The sequence below is a fragment of the Buteo buteo genome, chromosome 19 (assembly GCF_964188355.1).
Source record: "Buteo buteo chromosome 19, bButBut1.hap1.1, whole genome shotgun sequence".
Classification (NCBI taxonomy): domain Eukaryota; kingdom Metazoa; phylum Chordata; class Aves; order Accipitriformes; family Accipitridae; genus Buteo; species Buteo buteo.
The window spans coordinates 11324838-11352511 of NC_134189.1; the positions used below are offsets into that span (position 1 = coordinate 11324838).

The 27674-nt window shown below is 39.5% G+C and overlaps 1 protein-coding gene across 5 annotated transcripts; it reads left to right on the forward strand.

Moving 5' to 3' along the window:
* The first annotated feature begins 1854 nt into the window (after positions 1–1854).
* AMN1 (antagonist of mitotic exit network 1 homolog) lies at positions 1855–27244 on the forward strand. Of its 5 annotated transcripts, XR_012653551.1 has the most exons (8): positions 4958–5315; positions 8820–8952; positions 12629–12773; positions 14992–15209; positions 18868–18924; positions 24107–24218; positions 24458–24603; positions 24847–27244. XR_012653551.1 is itself a non-coding variant. In XM_075050935.1 (7 exons), exons 1-7 carry the CDS (start codon positions 1925–1927, stop codon positions 24918–24920), a joined length of 801 nt encoding a protein of 266 aa, XP_074907036.1. In that variant the 5' UTR covers positions 1855–1924; the 3' UTR covers positions 24921–27244. The 5 variants fall into 5 exon arrangements, 4 of the variants coding, with proteins under 4 accessions (XP_074907036.1, XP_074907037.1, XP_074907038.1 ...); XM_075050935.1 differs by lacking the exons at positions 4958–5315; positions 24458–24603 and adding an exon at positions 1855–1986; XM_075050936.1 differs by lacking the exons at positions 4958–5315; positions 24458–24603 and adding an exon at positions 1963–2049.
* Positions 27245–27674: the final 430 nt, after the last annotated feature.

Here is a 27674-nt window from a genome sequence, read left to right on the forward strand (position 1 = left end):
CTGCAGCTGCCTGCAGTCAAATCGGTGTAAGAGCAGCATGTACCTGCTCCCTGAGATAGCCTGGTGCTGGTTGCAGTTTGAGATACAGCACGAGTGTTTCAAGTTTGGCAGTTCATGAGCTGTTTCAGAAGCAAATCTTGAGGTTAAACAGTTAAAGGCTCTCACTAGGCTAGTAATTACTTCCAGCCTACAAGCTGAGGAATAGTAAACCTACCCTCAGCACAACCCTAGCCTCATTGCTACCCACTAGGCTTTACCCGCTGCCAGACTAGCTGGTGGGAGAAGCAAATATGGTAAAGTGAATCTTGTGAAAAATAGCAAGAGATTTGGTTGCTTGTCAGCCAGGGGCATCTGCTGGTTAGGTTCATCATGCAGGCACACAGAGTTCGCTGCAGCTTTATCGTATCTCCTGACCCCAGGAAAGGGATCTCCAGGGAGGCCTGCTAGTACTCCCTGCTCAACCCAGTGCCTCCCACCAGCATGTGGGTTTCTGCCTTCCCAATGCTAGAAGAAATATTTTTAGTGTGTTTATTTGAAAATGTGTATTGTTGGAAAAATGTTTTCCTAAACTCTCAAGGATCTCATGAATGATTTTGATGTAATAGAGTAAAAAGGCACAGTCTGCACACATTCTCTGTGAAACTTCTTCCTGTCACCCTCTTCACAAGCATCACATTTCCTCTTGTTCACGGCCATGCCATGTCCTTCCAGGGAACTAGCCCTCCAAGCCACCAGCCACTCAGGAAAACTCATCTCTCCTGCATTTCCTTAGGGACAAATACCCCTCCACGGCGGCCGAGACCAGCCTGCTCCTGTAGCGTCCCTGGTGCTCAGGATCTTCAGGGACGCCTCGCTTGGGCTGTCAAGGAGGAAGCTAAAACAAAGCTCACTCTGTTGTCTTTGTGTGTCTCCTGCTTTTGCTACAAAATTCACAGCTGGCCCATCCTGACTGAATAGTATTACAAAGGTAAATGTGCAGGATGTTTCCCAGCCAGACTGGGCACATCCAAGCGGTTTTTCTTTCATATCATAGCTTACACTATGAGGGTATGATATGCATCATCCAATTACCTACTAATGCATATTTCTCATTATCCAATCATAAAAAAGTATATTTTGTAGGTCTTGCAACATCATCACCCATCAGCATCCTTGTGGTTTAGCTGTTAATCCAGATGTTTCAGTCGTTGACTTCAGCAAAGTTATCAGGCATCATCAGCAACCCCCATTTCTCTTGGATGTGGATCCTTCAGTTAATTTTGTGAGAATGGAGGTTTCCTTATCTTAGTGGATCACTTGTTCTTTATAGTAGGGAGAGGTGATCGGTCTTGGGTCTGAAGATAATGATGCAGCAATTATACGCTAATAATATTGTTAGCTCCTAAGGACCGTGTGGTCTCAATTTATATCACACTATCCAGGCAGAAATGTAAAAAAAACAGAAGGAAAAAAAGAGAAAGAGAGAAAATGAATTGCAGGTAGAAAGATCTGGCAGACAGCAGGGTCTCGTCTCTGCAGATTAATGGAGATTAGGAAAACCAGTGCTGTGCTACGACTCCACTGATGGCAGCCATGAGGGAAACAGCGGTTAACACTGTGCCCCTTGCCGGAAGGCTGCTAAGCTCCCCTGTACTTCCTCCAGGCTTGGGAAGATACTCTGTCCTAGACATTAAGCGCTGGAAGTGGGGAGAGACAACCCCTTTGTGCGAGATTTGGGGAGTTTCACAATATTCCAGGCCGCCTCATGAGGCACTCCTGCCGTTTCCCGCCACAACCCCTGAGGCGATCGCAGGGCGGGCCGGGAGCAGGACTACATCTCCCGTCAGGCCCGGCTGCCGGAGGGGGCCGCCGCCATTTTGGCACCGTACTCCGGAGCCGTTGGGTCGGGGCGGCGCCGCGTTCCGCCCTCCCCACCGCCGCCGCCATGAGCAGCCTGAGCGGCGGTTGGGACCGTGCCGGCGAGGAAGTCCGGCTCCTCCTGGACCTGTGAGTGCCGCCCCGACACCCTCCCCCCGGGCCCGGCGGCCCCCTTTCCCTCCGGGAAGTCCGGTGGGTTCAGGGGCGGCCGGGCGGGTCAGACAGCTGGCCTTACAGCGGGGCCGCGGCCTCGAGTAAACGCAACGCCAGCGAGGCAACCCTCGGGACCCCCCTGTGGGGGACCCCGGAGGAAGGGTTTGGCCAGGGGGACAGGGCAGGGGACAGGGTTTGGCAGGGCTTTGGTGGGGGTGGTAGAGTGGGTGACAGCGTTTGGTAGCGGTGGCAGGGTAGGTGACAGGGTTTGGCAGAGGTGACGGTTTGGGAGGAGTTACAGGACAGGTGGCAGGGTTTGGGGGGCTGATGGGGTTTGGCAGGTAGATAACAGGATGATCCCTGACAGGTCTGGACGTGGAGGGGTGGTTGATGATCCCTGGCCCCAGTGAATCCACTGAATGGTGTTTTGCTTTGAGTTTTTCGTTATATCACATTCCTCTGTGCTTAGGAGGGAGTTAGAGACAGCATAGGGATAAAATACTTGATTGGACAGATGAAAATAGCTAACAAACAATACAGTTAGTCTTAGACTTTTATTCTTCTTTTAAAGCACTGAAGATAAGATTATAGTTGCCATGGTGTAGCCAATAAACTTTAGTGTTTCCTATAAAGTCCAATAACAGTGAAAACATTTATAATTTAAATGATCGTTTAAACTGCAGCTCAGTGATATACTCTGAGAATATCAAGCAGCTTTTTGAAAAGAATGCGATTAATCTTAATAAGCTCTTCTCTCAAGCTAAATTTAAAATTCTGTGGCAAGAGACAGTTAAATATAACTAGAAGATTTGGCATAGCTCACATTGATTTCCATGTATCTGCATTGGTTTTGGAATATTTTCTGCAAATTTTAGCTAAGTAATCGGTCTAGATTTGCAGGTCCCTATTTAAGCATGGCTGCATTAGCCAGTTAGTGTCTTCAAGAGAAAAAAATTAATCTTAAGTTCGTATTAATTTTTTAGATACAACTGATTTTAAGTACTACAGTATGCAGTGACAATCTGCCTCCTTCAGGATGAATAGCCAGAAAAGTTCATCTACCCAGTGGCCAAAATGTAGGTGTCATATGATAAATATCTATTTAGCACGTAACTGAAGTGTGTGCCCTTGTATGACAAAGGACTGCTTGCCCATTCACATGACTCAATAGACATCCATCATAGAAGCAGGAACAGTCTCATGGTAGGTGGACACGGGCCCCCCAAAGGCTCAGAAAGTCTGTTTGACTCACCCTAGCCAAAGGTAGGGTGCTATTTTGCACCCAGGAGGTTCTGGTTCATTTGGGATCTCAGTAGGAGAGGTGTGTGCTCTCAAGGCTAGTTAACTGGTTTATTGCATAAAGAATAGTAGTAGTGGAAAATGTGATAGCAATCTTAAGTCTCTTCTGATACTGAGGACCCTGGCAATAACATCATGAGACAAGCCCCTTCACATTGATCAGCATGTTGCACAGATCCCATCTGTGGTGAGGTTCACACTCATGGTCTTTAGAGCTTTGACAAGATTTTTTTTTTTAGAAGTAAAAAACTATTCTTCATTTCTGCAGTCAAGTAAAGGAAAGTTACATGTAGATATGCTGTTTAATCTCAAGACAAGACAAAGAATGTGGGTGGTGTAATCTACTTTTATGTGTACTGAGTCGGATCCATGTACGGGCTTCTTGGTTACAGTCAGTCAGCCAAGTTCATCCAGCAGTCACTGAGGTATAGTGAAAACCCTGCATTCCTACACATCTCTAGGGGAACAAGTTAAAGGCAATCCTGGTGTGCGCTCAGGTTATGTAATGGTCACTCATGCTGACATACAGGTCTCTGCAAGCAAGGCCTGTGGTTAAACTCTGCCCAGATTCTGCTTTAAATCGCTGTCTCCTCATTGCAGTGTCTTCTGCAGTGACCTGCTACAGGTGCTCTTATTACACTGTGCTAGCCTTAGTGTTGTTTTTTTAATGTGCTTCCACACTGGAAATCTTCCTTCTTTCCTTGCTTAAATCTGTGCTATGCTTCAGATTATAGAGCCTTAATATTTTGACCTCCCTAGAATTTTTAATTCGTATGAGTTTAATTTGCTGTGATTTGGTGGCATTCTGGTGCCAGACAAGGTTCTGTTGCAAAAAGGTTGTCTGCAGAGACTCCAGAGTTGTGGCTTTATGCTAAAGCTAATTTGGCTTAACTCTAGGCTGCTGCCGCCCCCTGCCCTCAGCTACTTGTTTTGGCAGTATTATTTCTGTGACCTCACAGTTTAGTCAAGGGAATTTTCATTCAGATCAAATGCCACGCTGCAGCTGTGAATTTCAGAACCTGCATGACGAAGGTGCAGTAAAAAGTGGTTAGGGAGACAAGGGGGGCATGGAACTAGCCTTTTCAACCTCTGTTTGGACTTTACATTTGGTTAGAGTGGTGTGTAATGACAGCTGGACTGCTAATAGAAATTAATTACAAGGGTTTTGTCTTGCTAATAACTTTTCTCATTTTGCAGTACCCATATTTTTTTTGTTGTGCATGATTAACCTGTTAAAATGATATTTAAGACGCATATTACACTGCCTGCTTATGTTCTCGTGACTAACCTTAGCTCTTAGACCTAGTAATTTCTCTTTACATGTACTGTAGCACTTGATGCCATAAACAATTTCTACTTTTGATTGGTTATTAATCTTTTTACACTATTTTATTAGTACTGGTGCAATGATTTTCTAGATAATATAACAATATAATTATACCAGTATGACTAATACTTGAAACTAATAATTATACAACTTTTAAACAAATGTGTGTAATTTTAGTGTATTGTTTCTTGTCTTATGCCAATCAGGTGGTGGCCACCTATTTATGCCAGACTGTACTTTAAGCTTCTTACCTATGCTAACCCTTAGGCTTATTGTTTAACTGGTAGATCTTACAGCAGAAACTAAAACCTGAAACAAATCTATTAGTGTGTGGACTAGTCCTTTTGATAAGGAAATTATTTTTAAGATCTCCAGACCTAACAAAAAGTGCATTTATTAAGGTGTTTCGGCTGCTTGATGGTATCTGCTGCTTGTCTGCTGCTTGTTGACCTTTGCCCCCTGCCCCAAAAGAGAAATTAGTACTCCAGAGGTCACATGCACAAGAGCATCATATTGGAAATATTTAGAAACATTCTTTTTTCTTTTTTTTTTTTTTTTTTTGCTCAAGTTATGTCTTATATTAGCTTCTGTTTCCTGAAGTTACTGTTCCCAAGATGAGAAATGACAAACTTACACTTGCACTCCTAGCTGATGCAGTTTTTAAGGCCAGCATACTGAGGTACACCAAATTTGTAGTTGGTTTACATAATTATGCTTTGTTGAAAACTGACAGTGTAGGAGTTGCAGGGCCTGCCGAATAGAGTGGATGCCTGGCAGCAAAAATGCTTGCTGGAGAGTTGAAGAAGGCAACTGGGGCAGATAACAGCTTTAGCTGTCATACTTTTAGGAGGCTGCTGTTACAAATCTCTCAGAGCCCTGGCAGGTATTTTAAGCTGACTTGTTCATGCCCAGACGTGAGCTCAGAACCAAGAGTGTTTCTACCATCAAACATGAGACTCTTGGAACAATACAAATAAAACATCAGATTTAAAGGTGTTTTAATTAAGATTGTCACTACATGATAAAGAAGTGTGCTGCACATGTAAGTGTCACAAAAGTATGTAGTTAGGTATTGCATAGGTTTGATTATTCCATGCGTCATTGATAGATAGCTCCTATGTAACAGATATTAACAGGGGGCCAGCCTATTGCAGACTAATGCATTACCTAACTTGTCAGTGTCTTACAAAGGCATCATAACATTTGCATGAAAAAAATTGAGGACAGAAGTAGAGCAGCAGTTTCAAAACAGAGCTTCCTTTTGTGGTCTTACTATGAATATGAATTATCCATCCCTAAAGAATGCAGGAAGATGTATCTATTTTGTTATTTGCCGTTAAACCAATTGTAGTATCTGTTCTTCTGGTTCCTTTCTTCTTCTGATGTGTCCTGCTTATAACATCTGTTCTGCTATTATATTTCATGTGACATAACTTAGTATAAGCTACACCTTGATGTAAGTTAGACTATTTGTAGAGTAATTAGTCATAAAGATCTAATTTCTGTTTTATGTATTAGAAATATACACATTTGTCCTCTTACAAGGCCTTAACCTTGTCATAAAGCTTAAGGTTAAAGGTCATATAGGCCTTTTCCGTTCCGCACCTCCTGACACATTTGGAACAAGTGAGTATGCCATTTGACACTTTATAGACAACTCTGAACTACAAACAGCTGGTGTAACAAGTCTGATAACGTGAAGCAGGGAAAAAGCAGTTGAGGGGTTTGGAAGAAGGAATGGTCTTTTATCAGGTCATTACAGGAGTAAAGTACTACTCAGTTTTCGCTGTCCATGAAAAACAGGATTCATGGTTTCTTTCATTAAGTTAGGCTGGGACAAAATCTGTCTGCCGGGTGAATGCATTATACTCTTTACTTACCAGTCTTAGTTATTGCGGTGTGTATCCAGATCACATAAAAGTATAGAGGCCAACTACAGTAGAGAGTTACTGTGCAATTACAGTAGCTGCTTCGAGTTTACTAGCAGGGTGAGTTAATGGAAAAATGTTGATTCTACAAAAGCAAAATGTTTTGTAGGACAGTAATATTTTCTTTCAAAATTTTGGATAGGATTTAAAAAGAAAAGTTGGCCTAGGGCATCTAATTCAGGTAGCCATGATCAACAGATAACAGAACCTCCAATTCAAAGAACTCCATCACTTATGTGGACTCCTGTTAGGTTCCTAAGCAAGAGGGGGACAGTGAGGAGTTACCCTTCGTCCCCCATTTCAGTTCCCTCCATTTTAGTTTTGCTGTAGTGTAATCCTTTTTAAAGTCTTGGCATTTCCTAGATGACAAAGTGTTACCTTTTCAGTTATCTCTGGATGTTGGTTAGCTTCATTCTAGTTTATGTTCCTCGTTTACCTAGGGACTTTGGGTTTTGATAATAAAATCTCCCTTCAGAGAGTTGCAATTTCTTCCTTAAGGACCAGCAGTTGTCTTTTACCATATTAACGATTGGTGATTGCTCTGAAGGTCACTATGCTCAGGATGCTTAGAAGCTATTCATAAACTCTTCCCCAAGTTGCCTCTGGTGTTTCAGTAAGCCTGTGATTGTAATTTAAAGTTGCAGAGGTTGGAACAGTAACGTTTTATGTATCCGATGAGATACTAAAGTGCCTTAGAAATCTTCAAAAAAATAGGATTGCATGATTAGTGTCCCACTATAGTACTCAATATTGCATAGGTGAACACTCTTCTGTATATTTGATCTTGAAAAACATTATTTCAAGTGTTCCACCTGGGTACTATTCCACATATATCTGGATAATATTGATCTCTCTCTTTTATTTTGCTTAAGTGAAGTTCTTAATGTTTTCTCCCCAAAAGCTCTGTTCCGTCTGGAGTCTCTTAACATATTCTGACTGAAATGATGCCTTTTTCTTACATTCACACAGAAAAAATCCTAGGATTTCAAATTCTGTCTTAAAGCATCACCCAGTATTCTGTGATTCTAGTAGGCCTATTCATATTTATTTCTGCATAGTCCTTCCTTTTCAGATGAATACTTAAGCCCTGTGTGTCTTTGAGATTTGTTTGCAATTTTTCATTCAGCAGTATCTCATGATAGAAACTTTGTGTAAGTCAAGTTTCAGTCTGTGGCCAAGGGAACGGATTGCTTAGAACAGGGAAACAATTTTGACCCTAATACAAAAGGTGCTCAGAGAGCAGGGTGTTTATGGTGTATAGACAATGCAGTATATGTTGGCATTATTGTTAGTTCAAAATCTCTAGCCCGGTGTGTATGATAATCAGGCTGTTTCCTTCAGGCTGATAAATCGTTCTTATGAATAAACATGCAGGGGGAAGGAGGCCTAAAATACTGCTATTAAAAAAGGAATGTCTATACTGAGTCAAACCAATCAAATGTTTCTGATTGTGATAGGATTTCAACCAGCTGTGTGAGAACCTTCATTCTCATCCTAGGGCAGCTTAATTTCTTGACCAAAGGGTAATGACTGAATTGGTGGTAGCATGGAACAGCTGGAAATGATAAGGCTTGCAGACAGCATAGCTGGATGCAGAAAATGACATCTTATGGTTTGATTGTTCTAGTACTAATAATGTAATGCCTATTGTCCTAGTTTCAGCTGGGATAGAGTTAACTGTCTTCCTAGTAGCTGGTACAGTGCTATGTTTTGAGTTCAGTATGTGAAGAATGTTGATAACACTGATGTTTTCAGTTGTTGCTAAGTAGTTTTTATACTAATGTCAAGGATTTTTCAGCTTCTCATGCCCAGCCAGCGAGAAAGCTGGAGGGGCACAAGAAGTTGGCCCAGGACACAGCCAGGGCACCTGACCCAAACTGGCCAACAGGGTATTCCATACCATGGGACGTCCCATCTAGTATAGGAACTGGGAAGTGGGGGCGGGGAATCGCCGCTGGGGGTGTTGGTCGGCGGGTGGTGAGCAATTGCGCTGCGCATCATTTGTACATTCCAATCCTTTCATTATTGCTGTTGTCATTTTATTAGTGTTATCATTATCATAATTAGTTTCTTCTTTTCTGTTCTATTAAACCGTTCTTATCTCAACCCACAGGTTTTGCTTCTTTTCCCGATTTTCTTCCCCATCCCACTGGCTGCGGGGGGAGTGAGTGAGCAGCTGCGTGGTGCTTAGTTGCTGGCTGGGGTTAAACCACGACACCTATTTTTGACTGTACTGTAACTTTCCTTTATTTCAGATGCCTTCAGTGTTTGACAAAGAACCTTTCCAGATATGCTGCGGATATTAAGTCATTGCCGCCCAACATAAAGGATAAACTGATTACATTAATGAGTAGGCAAGGGCAAATAACTGATTCAAATATCAGTGAGGTAAGAACCCATTCAAAACTATTCTGTCTGTGATACTTAATACACAAGGATGAACTAAACTAAAACTGTTTACGTGAGACAACAGATAAATTCAGGCCTGCTTACTCTGTCCATGTCTTTACAGTTTTTTTCTTAAACGTCATAATGTCAATAGTCCTGTGTTAGTAGCAATAAGATTATGTTTGTAGTGACAAGTAAATTAAAAACGTTCTCTCTTCAGTGATAATTGACTTCTGTGTAATCAGCTGACATATATTATCCCTTTCAGTACAGGAAACCAGACTCTATTGCAAACCAGCCTCTGTTCCTGAATGTAGTATGGTTTCAAGAAGCTAGTGCATAATTTAGTAATGAAAAGATTTCAGGAACTTGTTAGATTTCTGTTATCATCTATTAATATTATGCACATGATCTCCATATAATTTATTTAAATCTTGATTCTTTGAAATACGATGATGCTAGGGCTAGAAATTGATAGGTAAAATTCTCTCGTGCCTTTTGCTCACTGATGTGTGTCAGTGTTTCAAAATGAAACCAGTTAATGACTTTTCTTCAGCTCTAAATTCAGGGGCACATCTATTTTGGTATCTATCTACTGTTACCTTGTTTAGACTCAAAGGGACGCATGAGAATTGAGGAAAGCTAAAGGTTGGCCTTGGTGAAACAGAAAATGAGTGACTCCCTGTTCATTCCTGCTTTGATGTGTAACTCGGAAGAGGCAAATGGTATCCGTTTCTCAGAGTCAGAATAGTGAAGCCAAGACTAGAGGCAGAATCAGAAGTACTGTGGAAAACTTGTAAACAAAAAAATTTATCTTTAGTATGCACTACTTTTTGATTGTACAAAATAAGTCTTTGAGTAAAATTCAGAGTCTTATTAATTTATCTTATTTTGGAAAATTTGAGTTGACAAAATTTGGTTTAGGCTATCTTTTCAGTAAGTAATCCTTTCTAAGCATCCTAAGAGATGTATGTAATTAAAACCATATGACTGTGTGTGTACAAATGCACAAAGCCTATTAGGATATCTTTAGTCTGGAAACAAACTAGAGGGTTTAAGTTCCAATCTTTTCTTCTGTCTCTTTGTAAAATCTCATCTGTCTTTGTCTTCATTCAGCAGTTGATCAGTGCCTTCTCTTGGACTCTGTTTTCCATCTGACACTGGGATATTCTGTTCTGGTTCTTTTTCTAATGTGTTTTTTCCTTTCCTTTTCCTGCATTTTCCTGCAATTCTATCCTTAGCTGTCATTGCTTTTCTTGGGCATGTTATACCTTAGCTTTCTTTGTTAACAGTTTCCAGGTCTATCTCACTTTCGTTTTTAAAAAAATGCTATCCATGTCTTAGATTCTGAATTCATACTGTTTCTCCATACCATTTCGCTCCTCAGTTTTCCTGTTCTTGCAGATATTCTTGTTGCTCAGCATAGTAAAAATGGCATATGTTGTTTAGCTCTTCTTACTATTCCTTGCTCACATCATGTATAACCAAAGTATTCTACATGTGACACATTTGCAACGTCTCACTTAGTCTTCCATATGGATAAGGAATGTTTTTTCTTTGCCGTTACTTCTGTCCTGCCTTTTTCTTTCATAGTCTCCACAGTATTGCTGTACTCCTGACACTATAGGCTAGACCTATTCTCCTGGAATTTTCCAGGCTATGCTATCTCATTTGCTTTTATGCATGTCCTTTCTTTGGTGGTGTTTAAGCATTTTGCTTAAAGTTAAATTTCTTCTAGTTGAAATTCTGTTAACCTGCACTTATACATAAGCTTCTATTTCATCTCTTACCTCCCTGTTCTTGCCTAGATTTGTGTTACCATGTTTGTTTTTTTTTCCCTTACTCTGCCTTTTTCTTGGAGCAGCCTTCCATGACACGCATGCTAAGCTCCTTATTCCAATTCACTTTTACCATAAAGATCTATAAAACCAATCAGCATGTGTCCGCAGGATGTAAGTCTATACTTTAATGTCCTGTACTCTGCATCCAAACAATCTTTACTCTATCTAAAATTCCATCTTCTTTGAGACAGATTAGATTTCAGTATATGCATTCAGCGACTATGAATCTGTGAATAACAGTAGAAAGCAAACCTCTAAGTAATACCCGAGCGTGTGAAGAATCATGAGCTAGGGAAGCTTAATACTCCAGGTACTTTATATAGGCGGTATTCTGATAGTATTGTTGCTTCTCATTTAGACTTCCTTGCATCTAATGGTTCTTTTTCTCATAAGATTTCCCATGTGGCTTCAAAACCAGCAGTTTGCTCACTTTTGTTGTGTCCTAGGCAATTTGGAATTGTGAAAGAAAGCCAACAGTCAAGGAAAGCATCCTGAAAAAATGTTGATGGTGACTTTGGCTTTAAGCACGTCATCTCTGGATTTGGCTGGTTTACTTCCTTAGATAGGAATTCAGAAATATGAGTGAAATAAGAGCTGAATATTATCTTGTGAAAACTACTCACAAGTGTATTGTAGGATATGTTGGTAGTTTTGTGGCATAAAGAGACATATTTGAGGATTTTAACATTTGGGGAGAAAAAGCTGTCAAAGTTGTCTGAGGTCTGTCATTCATTTCGCAGAAGGGTTGCAGTTACAGTCTACTAGAAGTTTTTACTTTTTTTCCAAAAGGCTTATTTGACTTTCTCAGTAAAGATTTTAGCATTTTATGTATTTACAAACCAGAAAAACAGTATTCCTGGTAATATCTTTATTGCACCTGTTAGAATGGTGAATGTGAGAAAGCAGTAGGCCTTTAATAAGCCTGTCAGCTATGCTGTTATCTTTGCTTGTGTATGGAGATTTACCGTATGCTTTTATCTTTGTGAGTTAAGGAAGGGAATGACAAGCTGGAGGAAGTAACATAAGGTAATGTGAAAACCTGATCTAATGCTTGCCTATTGGTCTGAAGGACAGCTCAGCAAAGGTATAGATTGTTTGCACAAGAGGGGACTTTAAACAGTATTTATTAAAAAGTAGTGAGAATCCTTGAAAATTTAATTAGCGGTAAGATATATGGTTACTGTTATTAAAATCTGAGGCCTTCCATTGCTTTGGGTCTAAATTTCATAAATGTCCTCTTGGGAAGACTTCACAAAAACTGTAACCTATGGTCTTGTGGGAATGAAAGACCCTATTTAATGAGGATTTGGTAACTCCTTGTGGTATGATAATGAGATTGCTTGTTTATGTGAAAAAGAGTGTGTGTAGGTGAGAAGAATACTCTGGGGCAAAACATCTTTCAAATATTACCCTTACCTGTTGAGTGCATTTAAATTTTGATCACAGTATTTTTTTACACCTCGGATTTCTGCCATCAAAGTTGTGCTAGTTTGAGGGTATTATCCTTGGTAAACATATCTGTGCTGGCAGAAGCGCTAGTGCTAGCAACTGTACCATCAAAATAGTACTTTCACTGTTTAAATAGTATTGTTGATGTGCTCCTACTCTAGATGTGATCACAGAAACTGAACGTTCATGCTCTAGGAGATGAACTGTTGTGGCAAATACACCGTATTTTCTTTAGAGTTTTTAGTTCCTAGGACTGGTAACCCCATCCTCTAGTGAATATTTTTATAAGTTCTATGTGATGTCTAACATTACAAGTATTTTAGATAAAAATATGCATGTTCTATGACATAGCAGAGTTTGACTGAAATGGTAGGTTTTCATTACAGGTATTGCACCCTGCTGTAGAGTCTCTAGACCTTCGAGACTGTGATATTTCAGATAATGCATTATTGCAGCTTTATAACTGCAAGCAACTGAAAAAAATCAACTTAAATTCTTGCAAAGAAAACAGATTGGGAATCACTTCAGAAGGTATGTTATCTGTGCACAGATAACTGGGATCTTATTTCTGGTTTATTTTTCTTGTTAGATTGGAGTAAATTGCAAAAAAATATATAGGGTAAATATTGCTTAAAAAAAATCCCCAATGCCACACCAATACTAATTAAAAGTCACTTCAGTGGTGTAAATTATAGGCCTAGAGCACTGATTATCTTATGAAAGGAGCTATCAGGTTACTCTCTTGCTAGGTTTCTGGTAAAACTATGCTACATTTGACTGTATTTTCCACTTCACCTTAATTATTCCTTCCTCAAAACTTGTTCTAGAGCCTTACCAGTACCACTGGGGCAGAATTTTCAGGCTTGTGGTTTCCTAAATTACTTTTTTCCCCTTTTTTAATTAAATGTATTTGTTATCAAGTAAGCTTATAGCATCTTCTCTGACTTAAAAGACTTGACTTGCTTTAGGACTTTAAGATTTCAGGTGTTACTTGTAACCTCCAATTTCAAGTTGTATCAGGACCTATTAGCTTAAAAGAATTAAGCTTGGTGAGTTTTATTTCCCACAAGCTTTGGTTTGTCTTTTAATTATACTTACTCCTTTGCTCCATCATTAACTCATCCTTACTGAAAATTGAGGCAAAATATTAATTTAGTATTGAGCTAATGTATACTGTACTTTAGATAAGTCTTGGTTTGTATTTTCTTACCACTGCATAGTGATACACTTATCTTTTTACTTAAGTAATCGGTTAAACTTTTAAAAATTCATTTTATTTATTTTCAGTGTCACCTCATTGTTATACTTTTTGACCCCTAAGATACAGTTTGCAATAGTCTTCCCACCATGTCTTCATCTGTCCACTGATATCTAATACGGTTCTTAAGGTACCAGCTAAACCTAGAGCTCTTTAGGTATACTTTTCATCTCTTTGGATAGAGATCCCAGATTACTTTGCAATTAAACTGGGAAGTCTAGTTCTTTATTGGCAAGTTCCTAGTCCATCCAACTTTACTACTTATAAACTGAGCCCTTTTTAAACTGACAATAGGTTATGAAGCCATTAGTTTAAGCTGGAACAGTTCTTTATCACTCATCTCAATTACATACAGAAAAAAGGACCCCAAACCACCCCATTTTAAAGCAGTGTTACCTTTTACTAATTCAGTAACAGGTGGGGAGGGTTGCTGAGTTTGTTTGGGGGGCGTTTGTGTGGTTTTGTTGGGTTTTGGTTGGGGTTTTTTTGTTTTTGTTTTTTAAGAAACCTGCTGGCTACCACATCGAGAAATACCTGAGCCCTGTCATTACTAGGAAACATTTGCTCTGTAGGTTGTATGTGGAACATATAGTGTCCTTCAGTACAATATCCAGTAGTACTTACTTCTCTGTCAAATTCAACTACCCCTACTGTCTCTATCATTCTTTGCAAAGTGATTCTGACCCAAGCAAGTACTATTTTATCCATGTTTCTTTGAAGTTCTTACATAGTAACATATCTTAATGACATTCAACTTTTTATTTCTATCTATCTGTAAGTGATGTAATTTTCTGTACCACTGTAATCATAATGTTTCCATCATCCTTGAAATAAATTCCTTTCACAAATTGCATCTGTAGTTCATGTACTTTTATTGTCTACCTCCTGACACTTCTGTGCAAATATTTTGGTTATTACTGTCAGGGCTCTGAGGGCACCAACAGACCCTAATGCCCATGACTGGTCTCACCTGCCATGCCCACCTACACCAGCTGTCCATGGACCTTCAGTCCCGGCCTGAGCTGTGTCATAGGTGTACCTGGTTCCTGTCCTGCTTCTGAACTACTGTTTTGATTTCTTGAATTGACCTCAGACATGACCTCTTACCTTGCTTTTTGCCTGATACTCACTGAACCATCAGTGGGAACTGGCATTATCATCAGTCTGCTTTCAAGCCATTGGCTTTTTTTCATGCACTCACTGAGGTGATACCTCATGTATGTAATATCCCTTTGGTATCCCTCTGCAGTACAGAAGGGAATTCAGCATTTAGAAATTTTCATCAATTCTAGCATTGTTCATTGTCATTTTCTTTTTCTCATCCTTGAATTAAAAGAAACCAACCACAAAATTATTTCCTTGTACAGTCCTGCTGCCACGCATGAGATGAAAGTTGGAACAGTCAATGACCAGGGGACAGCAAATTGGATTCAGCATGGTGGTTATGTTAAAAAATGAATAATTCTTTAAATTGCTCTGTTTCTTTGACAGGTGTCATAGCACTGGCCTTGTCCTGTCCTTACTTGTGTGAAGCGTCTTTTAAAAGGTGCTGCGATATAACTGACAGTGGAGTTCTGGCTCTTGCGCTCAACTGCCAGTTCCTACAAATAGTGAACTTGGGCAGCTGTTCAGGCATCATGGATGCATCTCTGCAGGCACTAGGAGAAAACTGCAAATTTCTTCACAGTGTGGACTTTTCATCTACTCGGGTAACTATGGTGGCAATTGGCTGATTGACTTTTGTTTGTTTATTTTTTAAGATTGTCATGATAAAATTGAAAGGGGATCTTTTTAGCTCTACTCTTTACAAGATTTAGGACCACAGTTCACTTCCAGTTTCCTCCTCTCAAGGAAAAGGAAAGATACATTTTGCATCTTGGTAACCAGAAAAATAAACATTTTGGTATTACAGCATGTATTGTGGACCAAAGATTAACTTATATTAGAATATACCTAATATTGGAGATTTTTTTTTCAGTATCTTTATTTAATGCAATAATTATCTTCAAGTTGTAAAGTAGTCCAAAATATTTCTTTTAAAAAAAGTAGAGTCTTGGACAGATTATCGTCTGCTTTCAGTTAGGACAAACTGACCTGAGTAATAATAATATAGGATGTCAAACAATGTAAGTCCCTAGTAGAAGTGAACACTTCATAATTAGTTCTAGTTCAAGAGTGATTGTGCCTTCTGAATGGCTTGTCAGGGTTATGTTATGCAGTCAACGCAGAAAGAATGACATTTACAATGTCAGGAAGGGCAGGTAAGAGGATTTAACAACAGTTAGTATTTAGCATGAGAAGGGGGAAGACAGCTGCAACAGCAATACTGTAACATACTTCATAATTACAGTAAGATAATGAAGTGAGGGAAAGGATTTTTTGCAGTAAGTGTAGTGTTCAGTTGACTGTGATGGTGAGTGTTTATGTTGAACGTGAGTCAAGCACAGAGCATTTGTAATGAAGTGCCAGATCTGGAAAACACGTAGCAGGTTCTTATTTTAGATTGTATTCTTCTTTCAGTTTTTCCAGAAGTAGGGCATCAAAAGTATTTTAATCTTTCTTTTGGTAATTTTCATAATTATCATTTAACTCTATTTCTTCAAACTTATTTCATTACTTCTTTATTCCTTTGCATCTCTCTTCTTTTATAGGAAATAGCTAAGTTTCCCTGTATATGTTTTAAATGAGATTAAAGCTTCTTGAGTAACTAAACATTTCCACATTTTTTTTTCCTTTCTGATAATCATATGGTGACAATAGACTAGAATTCTGAATTTCATTTGACTAAAATACATGGAAACATATACTAGGTATAAATGAAATAAGTTTAGGATGAAGCAGAGAAACTATGGATGGCTCACGCCTGCAGAGATTGCGAGGCCTAACCATACTGTGTTTGAGTGCCAGAATGCATAGTAAAAATATCAAGTGGAACTGGCAAAGCTGTATGAAAGAGTAAAACAGTGAGAACGTTGGGCATAAATGAACAGGCAAAGAAGGGCACAGTTCACTTGCAGGAACAGGGAAGCAGATGTGAGCTATACTACAAAGGGGCCAAATGCCTCAAAGTGATGTAGCCATTTTAAAAATAGGCTCATCTGGTGACTGCAGAGATGAAATACAATAAGTAGAAGGTATAGAAGTGGTACTAAATAACAAGAAATGGGGTGGGTGAGGCAAGGGAAGGATTGAACTAAGAAGAAGCTGTAGCTCTCCTGTACACACACAGAGTGTGAGTGGAAGCTTGGCCTGAAGAACTCCGCTACAGTGGCCCAAGACCCCATAAGAAATATATGTTTACTTATCACTACGCCTGTAGTACCATTCTGAGGAGGTAGGTTTTATACATAAACCCTGTACTTACTACTCTCCTTCTAGTGGGCTCTAAATCCCGCAGTATTAACAGGTAGAAACACAGTCTCAAGAATCCAAATCCTTGCACTAATTAAACAGTACATTTCCTCTTTAATGTTCGTTGACTTGGTTTATGGCAAATAATTGTGGGAAGAACCTTGCTTGAAAAGGCTGTGCAGACTGCAGCAGTTTTCTGTGTAGGGTGTGGGACAGTTTAGTTCTCTGCAAAATGTTTTGGCAAAAGCAGGAGTTTTGCAGGTTAGCAGTTTTATCTGCACAGATGCTTCTCATGTAGAACAGAGCTGGGTTGCTAATGTACGTAACTGCTGGTACTGGGCTATGTAAGCCTTTGCTAGAGATGCATACGGAGTTCGGTAACGAATGGTCTGTACCAAGAAGCTGATGTATTTGTGGCTTGGTACTAACTGCAGGTGGTTTATCCCCAATATGAGTGTATCCCTTGATGAGGATGGGCAGATGTGGCATTACGGACAATGCACATAGATACGCAACAGAGTAGGAGACAATACTGCAACACTAGTAATAGTGTAACAGTGGTTGCTGTGAACTCATACAGGGAAATCAGGGGACTGATTTCAACCAGAAAACTGGTTTCAAGCTCTCACACTGTCATAACCATATGCTCACAAGCATCAGGACAGTAGCTTTCAGACGGTCTCTCCCGGTGTTCATGCACCAACCAGGCAGTCTGATCCAGGTTTGTTTTGATGAGATGGAGGATAAGGGACACAGGTTATCAAATCTTCATCACTTTACTTGGGTTGGTCTTAGGTTGGTGACCATGCACTGGTTTTGAATGTACTGTTTTATACCCTTTAGGAACTGACAGTGATTACTCTCTCCAGTCTGTCCCACCTATGGGAGTTACTAGAATTTATTCATTTACTGCCCTTTGTCTCCTGGTCTGGATGTCTTGAGGAGCTAAATGTGCTGTTGTCTTGATGACCTGCTAAGCTAGGTACTGACAATACCTGCCATTCTTACAGGTCTTTATGTGCATCCATGCTGGGAGGTTCCTGTCTGTTCTCTGTTTGCACTGATCTGACCCTTTCTATTACAGCTCTGTACGGTAGACTTGCAATAGAGGGCCAGAAGGCAGTAAGACAATTTGTGCAATGGGAATAATCAAATCTTTTAACAGAAATGAAGCTTGTGCCCTCTGGATTCTAGCTGTCAAATTTGGCTGAGCCTTACTGCGTATATGTGATGACTACTATTCCTGCCATCTAATATAAACTCTATGAAAAAAACCTGTGTGACGGATCTGATAACCAATCCAGCTTTTGAAGTGGGGAGGAAGTTTAATCAATTTTCTTCCTGGAAGCAAATGAATAATTTGGCCTTTCTTGCCTTTCTAAGGAAAGAAATGTCTTTTGTCTCTCTCCTCTCTCTTGCAGGTAATCATTGCTTCATGGCTGGCTGTAGCCAATCACTTTGAGAAACCTTTTAGTGCGAGCGTATGACTGCTGTAAGACTGCTTGTTTGAGGGATTTTTGTCTTATGTAACAGGTTTGCTTCAGGATAAGTAAAAGTAAGACAGCAGATAAAAGATGGCTATGATTACTTTTTTTTTTTCCCAACCCAAGAAACTTCAGGAATGTCTCCAGCAATCCTGAAAACAGAAGAAAAATTGGTCTAGGTATAGCAGAAATGCTTTAAATCTAATAAATTAAAAGTGCCATGTTCTGACCGTAGATAGTGTACCCACTGTTAAGTGAGACAAGGAAGCTGCAGAAATAGCAGTTACACAGTTGGAAACATCCGGGTAGAAAGCCAGGCTGCATCACATGGCAGTAAAATGCAGCAGTGTTTAATAGACTGAAAAAACCATACTTGGATAATTTTCTCTCTAAGCTTAGTTGGGAAGAAAGTACTGTAATGTTAAGTGTATTCAGTGACTGCAGGGAGTGAATAAATGAATGTAATTTTTTTCCCCCCAAATAGCTGTGTTGAGCTTTAATCCAGTTAGTAACAACATGTTTTTTTCTCTAGGTAACAGATGATGGCGTTGTAGCACTAGTGAGTGGAACATGTTCAAAGAATTTAAAGGTAACTTAACTTAACCTAATAACAAAGAAATGAACAAAAGCAAATACCTGCATTTTTAAATTATTATCAGTATTACTTCTGAGGGATGGTTTTTATTGACTGACTTTTGCCTTTGTTTGTATACACACTTGCCCAGATTTTGATTGTGAATTGAATATTTTCTGTCTCTCTGTAGCAGTGCCCCAGACCAGCTTTTTGAGACTCTCAGTCTTTTCAAAATGTGTTTTCTTCTGTTGAATGTAGTATGATTATTTTAACTCATGTTGTTTTAGAGAGCTGTATAATAAATGCAAATGAATGCTTAACTTTTTCCCTTGATTTCTTTGGTGTTATTGATTCTGTTGAACACTGAGGCAGAATTTGTAATGTGGATAATTTCATGGATTTAAGAAATCAGTTAGCACCTCTGCATAGGTAAATCTCTAACTCATGAAAGCAACTGTGAAAATGAAGTTGTCTTTGCATAAAGATTCTCTAGGCACTTAGACAGTGATAAAAAGATGGAGAAGAGGCACCCCATACCTCTTACCATAAATTATCTACTTTTCTATATATTACATTTCTTATCTGTGTGGGGTTTTTTGCTTTTGTAAAGGCTGGTTCTGAATCCAAGCTATTCATCTGGAAACTAAGATGGGAAACAAATTTATAGTGTTTAATAAAAAAACCAACCCTAAACAAAATACCAGTTCTGGGTCAACTGACAGTATTATGTCACAACACGGGCTGGACAGACCAGGGAGTTGTGTTGAGTTTGGAATTCCTCATTCCCCAAATTAAGGCGAAATGACACCAAATGATCAGTTAAACGTTTTATTCATGGCAGAAGCAAACTGAACTTGGGAGGCATAACAGTAGGTGCCATGGTTTCTCACAACAGCAATTGGCATGGAACTACCTCTGTAAACCATGTAACGTGTGGTAACTGTGTACATCAATCCAGGGAAGATGGCGATCCCTCCCATTGGGTCAGGAGGTTCAGAGCGGAGCCCCTTGCTTTCTGGACTCCTCAGAGAGGAGGTCAGGGGCAGCTGGATCCACTCCTAGTCCCAGACTTGGTCAGTGGTTTATGTCTAAAGGGATGAGGTGTAGGGATTGTGGAAAAAGAAAGAGAGAAGAAGACAGGAAGAGAAAAAGGAAGACAGAAAGATATCACCGGTCCTGGGTCCAGTGTTGGTCCAGTCAGCCGAGGGGTCCCGTTTGGGTGGGCATGGGCACATGGGGCTTCAGTTTGTGTCCTTTGTCATCTCCTTGCCCCTCCTTCAGGCGGGCACTCGAGCTCATTAAGCCTAACCTTTGGGAAATGGGTCAGTGAGCTTGGGGGCCCTTTGGGGAGTAAATTCCCCTTCCCTGCAGACATGACCATTGTTTGATCTTTGTATGAGAACAGTTTATCAGAACAGGTTGCTGCCCACCCTGCGGCACGCCCTCCCCTTATGTCTGTGCTGATGGGTGCTCAGCGGCTGCTTTTCACCTGTGGTTCCTTGGTGTGCACGGTTCCTTGTTATGCAGAGTTCGTCTTTAAGCAGAACTTGCCCCACCACAATGTTTGAGACATTAAGTCTTTCAGTCTCTCACATATTAATAACCTGCAAAAAATAGAACTGTTATTGTTTTATTTGGAGGGCGAACAGTTAGATTTGGTTTTGGTTTTTTCCAGCTGATCTTGTCTATTTTGGACAATCTTTTTAGTCTTGTTAAGTCTTGCGGTACAAGATGAAATTATTATTTTTCAGACCATAGCAATGAGATATTTTTTATATATACTAGCATTGACTTGAAAATGTCTTTGTCTTTTAGCTGGTTACACCTATAGCTGTAGCAAAACATTGATTCCAGGTTTTCTAAACAACCCCAAGACTATGCAGGTAGTCTTCAAAAGACACCTCTCATACCCAGCCTACAAATGTAAATCAGTGTGTATCACTGTGATTTGGATTAGGTCATTTGGACTAGGTCACTCTCAAAAAGTCTTCAGTACATGTCTTAAAACACAAATATTATAACAAGTTTTTTCATAGGTTTATTGTAATAAGTTTTGGGTTTGCTATTGAGTAGAGCGGGGTTCTGTAGAGTTTCTAGAGGTTTCCTGGTGGGATTTGAACTATTTTCCAGCAATATTGCTATAATTATTCTGTCAGTATTATCTTCCCTCTTCTGTATTATTACTATTAACAGTTTGTAGAGAATTATATTCTTGTGCGTAAGCCCTTTTTCTTCAAGCCATATAAACCCAGTGCCATTTATTTTTAATAAAAATTTCCGGCTACAAAATGGGGCCTTTGGTGTTTCCTGATCACATTGCTGTAGTTACTATTTCTTTGAAAGTGCACAGGTTTTCTTTTGTGTGTGCTGCGCATGGATGCCTGTGGAAGCTGTACCGGGTCAGGAAGAACAAGTTAGGTAGCTTACATAAGACCTGCTTCATCTATAAGTCTTCAAGAAAGTAATGTTGAGGTGGTGGGGTTTGATTTCAGAAGAACTAGTGAGAAATTTCAGTCATGCCAGACTGAATAGTACTATGGATTTTGCTTGTTTATTTTCCTATGCTCAGTACTTGTTTCCACTTTCTTAAAAGCCATGTATTTAAGTGCTTTTGCATTTGTTTTTTGAGGTGGGTTTTTTTTGGGGGGTGGGAGGGGTGGGCATGGTCTGTGCAGTTTTAGTAAGGCAAAATTTAATGTTTTTCTGTGGAACAACAATTTTAAAAACAAAAGTTGTGTTCTGTGACTATAAACAGCTAGGATGGGTTAAGTCTTTTAGTTTACAAGCAGTAAGGAAAAGAAATTTAGTAGAGAATATGGAATTATTTGCTACAATCTCTTCTTCAGTGTAACTTTTCCTTGTCTGTCTCACAATCCATATACTTCTGTTTCGTGACATCAAAGTGCAAGTTTATAGACAGTGATCTAATGTCAGATACACGGTGAAAACAGTAGGGTCTTTAAAATTCTCAAACTGTAACTAGCAGGCAGATTTATAAATCTTTTTACTTCATTTAGAGGCATTCAGATTCCACATTTCGCTTAGTAAAATGAACTAAAAACTATCAATATATCAGCTTTTGTATATCTTGCTTTTGTGAATACAGTTCTTGTTTTCTGTGTCATCATTCTGTACAAAGTTGGATTTACTACAAAAGGTCCCTTTCATTTCTGTGCTCTTTCAAGATCCTTGGAGTTTATCATTTGGAAGGACACTCTTTCACAATAAAACAATGGGAGTTTTTTATTTTTATCCCAAGATCCCTGAAGTATATTTTCCCAAATCCTATTTTCATTAGATTTGATAGTCTCTTTTCTGCATTTCTTCTTGTATGTTATATTTATTAATATGTAAGGCAGTTCAGAGGAAAAAAAAAGTTGGTAATAATCTGTTAATATATTCTGCATTTATTCTTTCTCTAGCACATTGTTATGACGTGCAGAAACAGACTCCACAATCACTGAGATTGTAAAGTAGGTATGTTTATCCAGCGCTGGGCAGCACAGGGACTGCAGCTCAGTCCCGCCAAAGTCGTGCGCGCCTGACGGCGGCAACTCACTTCAAATTTAAACAGTCAAGTGTTGCATATACATAAGATTTCCCAATATGCCTGTACATATGCATGACCTATCCCCGCTTCATATTAAAATTAGTTCCAAGAAGTCATTTCCCTAAGTTTCTCCCAACTGCGCCTGCGCAGTGCCTCCTTGTGGTGGTCGTCGGGGGTCGTGAAGATGAAGGCTGTATGTCTTCCTCACGGTGAACTCCTAACCTTCTGTCCCTGCGCAGACTCAGTCGCTTCTTGGCATTTATCTAAATCACAAGGCCAGTCCTAGCTAGTTCTTGGGGTTGGCTTCTGCTTCTTATCAGGAACTATCTCTTGCTTCAGTTAGTTTCAACAATGTAAACGTTAAACATCATTTCTCATCCCCTTGGGCTATGTCTACTTCTATTGAAATTCCTTTAACTTCATTGCAAGCTAGATAATTATTAAACAGTTCCAATCTACATCCATATCTACTATATCTACTAAGATTCCCTTAACTCCCCTTCTCTCAGAGGATTTTCAAACGTGGGTTTCTCTAGGTTTGCTTTATTAACAACTCAAGAGTTGGGCCACCACCGCAGTGAATGGCAACCTTCCAAAAATTTCTCAGTCTTATATACCTTTTTACCACGCATTATTCCAGTCCAAAGTCTTTGTAATTTTCCAGTCGATCTCAGTTCCCATGTCATTATCATTCATCATCTTACCTCATCAATTCTTGTGTCCCGGTTCCTCTCTGAAGTTAGTGGTCGTAGGCAGAAGGTCTTTGGTCACCACAGTCACTTATCTTCTTATACATCAAAGATCACCTTTGAATTTCTGAAAATCACTCAGGCTATTCTATTAATTTATCTTGCTCTAAGGTTAATCACTTGCTCCCATGTCTTAGGTCTAAGATGTGTGACCCTTCTTCTGTTGATTCAGCTTGACTGGGTTTTAAGCCAGCCATGGTGGGGGCTACACATAGGACAAATAAGCAGCTTATGCATATTGCTTTATAAGCACCTGCATTCTATTAATCACATCTAAAGCAATCTCTAATCATTAGTTATATGTCTATTATGAAAAGTCTTAGAAACAATGATGCTTAAGGCCTAGTTCCCTTTACATACATACAACAGGTACTAGTTTTACAACTGCACAGAAATGAAGGAAAGAGCAGGTTTTAGTCTAATCTTGGAAGAAGTTCTTAGACTTCTTTTAGGAACTATGTAGACATATAGATAGATATTAGAAAATACAGCAGAGACTCGTGAATCCTGCCTGTTTTGGGAAACTGCAGAATTCAGTTTGGGTTCTTTTATCCTGGACAACAAATTACTAGGAGAATGTGTGTCATAGGAAAACTGATGGGATTCAAACACTGTAGAATCTCCCTGAAAAGTTTTCTCAGTTGTCTTGAGTGATATATGTATTTTGGGAAAACTTGGGTTTATGTTTTTAGTTTCAACTTTTCATAGAAAAGCTGTCTTATTTTTCCTGAGGATATTTTCATGGTCTGTACAGGACCACATATGGGGTCAATGCACAGAGGAGTAGTAGGTCATAATTTCTTCTGGGTGGGGATCTCTGAAAATGGTTGAGCAAAGGAAAGCTTTCCAAAACTATGGGTGCTCTGACAGGCTTTTGTTACTACTGTTTTCATAACAGGAGATCCACATGGAACGCTGTGTGAATCTGACTGATGTTGCTGTGGAAGCAGTCCTTACTTGTTGTCCAAAGATACACATTTTTCTGTTCCATGGATGCCCATTGGTAACAGGTAGGTCAAATCATGCAGGGAGTAAGAGTAATTACTTCCTTACAGTATCTTCTTGCTCTCTGAAAAAGCACACTATACTTTGTAAATAATCCCAAACATATAGTAACTTACTAGATAAAACAATAATCAGACACTGAGATTTTCAAAGCAAGGCGAGAGTTTTGCTTTGAAACTTGGCAACCTTCAGAGATGGATTTTTTTTTCTTTCCCATTTTCCTCCCCTCAACATGCTGATGAAGACCCAGAGTTGATGATAAGACTTGAGAAAAATACGTTGGCATCTTAAGCCCCTACTCTTTTCCAAAAGTACAGAACAGCGTCCATTCAAGAAACAGTGGAATGGAGTAGGACTGGTCAGCCTGAAAAAAAAACCAAACTTAAGAGAGTAAGATCTATCTTGGGTTTTTAAGTTCAGTTGGTTGGTTGGCGATGCTTTACAGTTATGTGATTGGAGAAAGAACCAAGTGGGTTTGAATTACTACAGGTATATCTGAAGTGTGATATTGTAATAGCAAGATAAACATAAATGCAGATACATAATTGAACTATTTTCCTGTTTACCTAATTTCTAAACACCACCTATATATATTCTGAATGAATAACAAGAAATTCCTTGGTTCTTTTGCAGATCGTTCCCGAGATGTTTTAGAGCAGCTAGTCATATCAAACAAAATCAAGCAAGTAACATGGACTGTTTACTGATTATCTATTGTGTACATATGAGTGTAAAGTTTACAGATGGAAGACCTCTTTCAGAAAACAAGGACCTTGGAGAAATAGCTGGTGACTTGTACCACCAGATTGCTTCCCTACTTGTTCCCACCACAGGTCTCCATTGTCATTCCAGTCCTTGCCTGTGAGTCTGGGCTTCCCCATTGTCTCTACTTAGAGCCCTGCCTGTCTTTGCATCGCTGATCATACCTCATTAAGAGGAAAGTTAAACTATAATTAATGTTACACTGTCATTGCTCAGCATCCTTGAAATATCAGATTTGGTTACTACTTAGCATCTTTTAGCATCTTAGCTACATATACAAACCCAATTTAAGTAAGTCTGCGTTATGAGTTTGTAGTCTGAGGGGGTAGTTGCAACTAAAAGTACCAAGCCCAAACATAGTATTAACGCTTATGCATAAGTGTCTGTAAAGCTTGGGACTTTAATCTGACAAAAGTCAACAGACAAAACTGGTGAATGGAGGTGACATTAACAGCAATGCAAATGTATTTTAAGTAGTAACAAGCAATCTCCTTTCACCATGTACTTTTGCTAGGTCTGGAAGAAAAACCACGGATACCTTTCTTTTGATGTTACTGATGCTGCACGTTTCTGTTTTTATTTGCCATCAAGTACTTCCTGGATTTTTACACATCTGGAAGTACAGTCTGTGAACATGTAAACATAAAATTGCTTTGAAATTGTTGTAACTTAACAAATTTCAGAGTGGTAGCTATGACCAATTAAAAGAATCTTGTATATGGGCAAATACTTACTTGCTTTGGCTTTTGCCAATTTTTCATGCCATTTCCTGCATGAAAATCCTTTTAGGGAACAAAACATTGGTCCTCATAAGCATAGCTGTGAGTCAAATAGGACCAAATTTAGTGTCTGAGTACATGAATCTCAGGGTGGTAGAGTTCAGCAGAGTATGTGTTCTGCTGTATGTGGAAAAGAAAAAAAATTTAGAAGTGTAGAATGAGTTTATTACGTGATGCAGCAGTGGTCTCATCACAATTATAAGTCATGTTCATTGGTTTTCTTGAAACAGCATGACCTCTAGTAAGACTTCTATGATTTCTACATTAAACTTTTAAAAACACTAGCAATTTTAACATTATACAGAGCAGGTAGCACACTATGTTGATACCCTGCATCTGGAAGTAGCAGGGTTTAGCTAGGGTGGTCTTACATGGATCTGATGACACTTAGAATCCGATGAGTTTAGGCAACCATAAGGAATGTTTACTTTATAATTTAACACTTGTCATAGCCACACTCATTTTAAGTGTTGCAGAAACAAACCAGTCTTCTAATGTATTTAAAGTTCAGGTCAAATTGCATGGAAGATAATAATATATGTTGCATCCAGTAATATTAAAGGATATTATGATGTCTGACAATAATCTCTGTTCTTCTGTTGATTATATGGTTTATGGAAGAGCAAGTCCGTTTATAAAACTTGCTCAAGTGTAACTGAAGGCATAATTTTCAAACTCCAGTGCCTAAATCCCTAACTCTTGCTGCGTGCAGTACCATGGCTCAGCCCAGTGATGAATGTGTTCCTGTGACATCTATAGGTATAGCTGCACCAGCAGAAACTATTTCTGCAAACAGGAGAAGTTGGTTTTGCTACATTAGCAACTAGCATCTGAAGGCTGTAATTGCAGCAAATACATGGACCAGATAGAGGCCTAATAACCTAATCTACCATGGTTTATTCCCTTTTTTGGCTAAAGAGTAGTTTATTTTTTCACCCTGTGGAATCCCTGGTGTCAATCAGACCCATCGTTCCTTTGAACACTTGGACATGAGTTGGCAATAAATTTGTTTTGCACTGTTTTTCATATTGATCCATCTAGCTGATTAGGCAGCAGCAATGACATGCTCAGTAATTGTGTCAGGTAAGTAAAGCATAAGGATCAGGCTGCCAGCCCTGGTTTCAGGAAGGGTGCCACAAAAAGAGTAAGTAGAATTGTAAGCTAACTCAAGTGGGAGGGGGCCTCAGGAGGTTTCTAGTCTAACTTCCTGCCCAAAGCAAGGCCAGCTCCGAGCACAGACCAGCTTAGTCAGGGCTTTATCCAGCCAAGTCTTGAAAAACTGAAGATGACAGAGCCTTTACAACCTTTTGAGGCAACTTGTTCCACTGCGTGACAGTATTAATGGTGGCAAATTTTTTCCTTTTATCCTGTTTGACCTTACTTTGTTGCAGCTTACACCCTCTCTTGGTGGAAGAGCCTGGTTGTCAGCCTGACAACCTCCTCATAGGTGTGGGCAGGCTGCTCATAGGTCCTTTGAAGCCTTCTCTTTTCCAAGCTGAACAAGCCCAGTTCCTTCAGTCTGTTGCTGTAAGATATGTAACTGTAACATAGCACGGTGATGGTCACCAGACTCTCATCTCAAGTGCTACATCCAGAAAGAAAATTGTAAATGAAGATAATGTAAAGCAGCTAAAGGTGGAAGACCACCAACATCTGTAACAGCAAAAGACACTTAAAAAAAATTCCATCTGTGGGACTGTGCTACTGCTAACCTCACTGGCAAAGTTGTCCTTTTTCTCCTTCCTGATGTAACCTTGGATTTGTCATGTTGAAGGCAAACGCAGCTTATACCGTGTTCTTAAATGTGCATGTAGATGTACCATCTTCTCCCATAGCCTCTTCAAAACGTGTAACTTAGTGGTATATTCTCACCTTGTGCTTAAAAATCTGTAGAACGCTGCAGTGAATTAACCCTGTATT

Bases quoted from the DNA above. Each gene is read 5' to 3' on its own strand.
- AMN1 (XM_075050934.1), top strand. From the start codon at position 5,251: ATGAGAAATGACAAACTTACACTTGCACTCCTAGCTGATGCAGTTTTT. The intron at 18,925-24,106 runs GTAACTTAACTT...TTTTCATAACAG, and splicing joins CATGTTCAAAGAATTTAAAG to GAGATCCACATGGAACGCTG. The intron at 24,219-24,846 runs GTAGGTCAAATC...GTTCTTTTGCAG, and splicing joins TGGATGCCCATTGGTAACAG to ATCGTTCCCGAGATGTTTTA.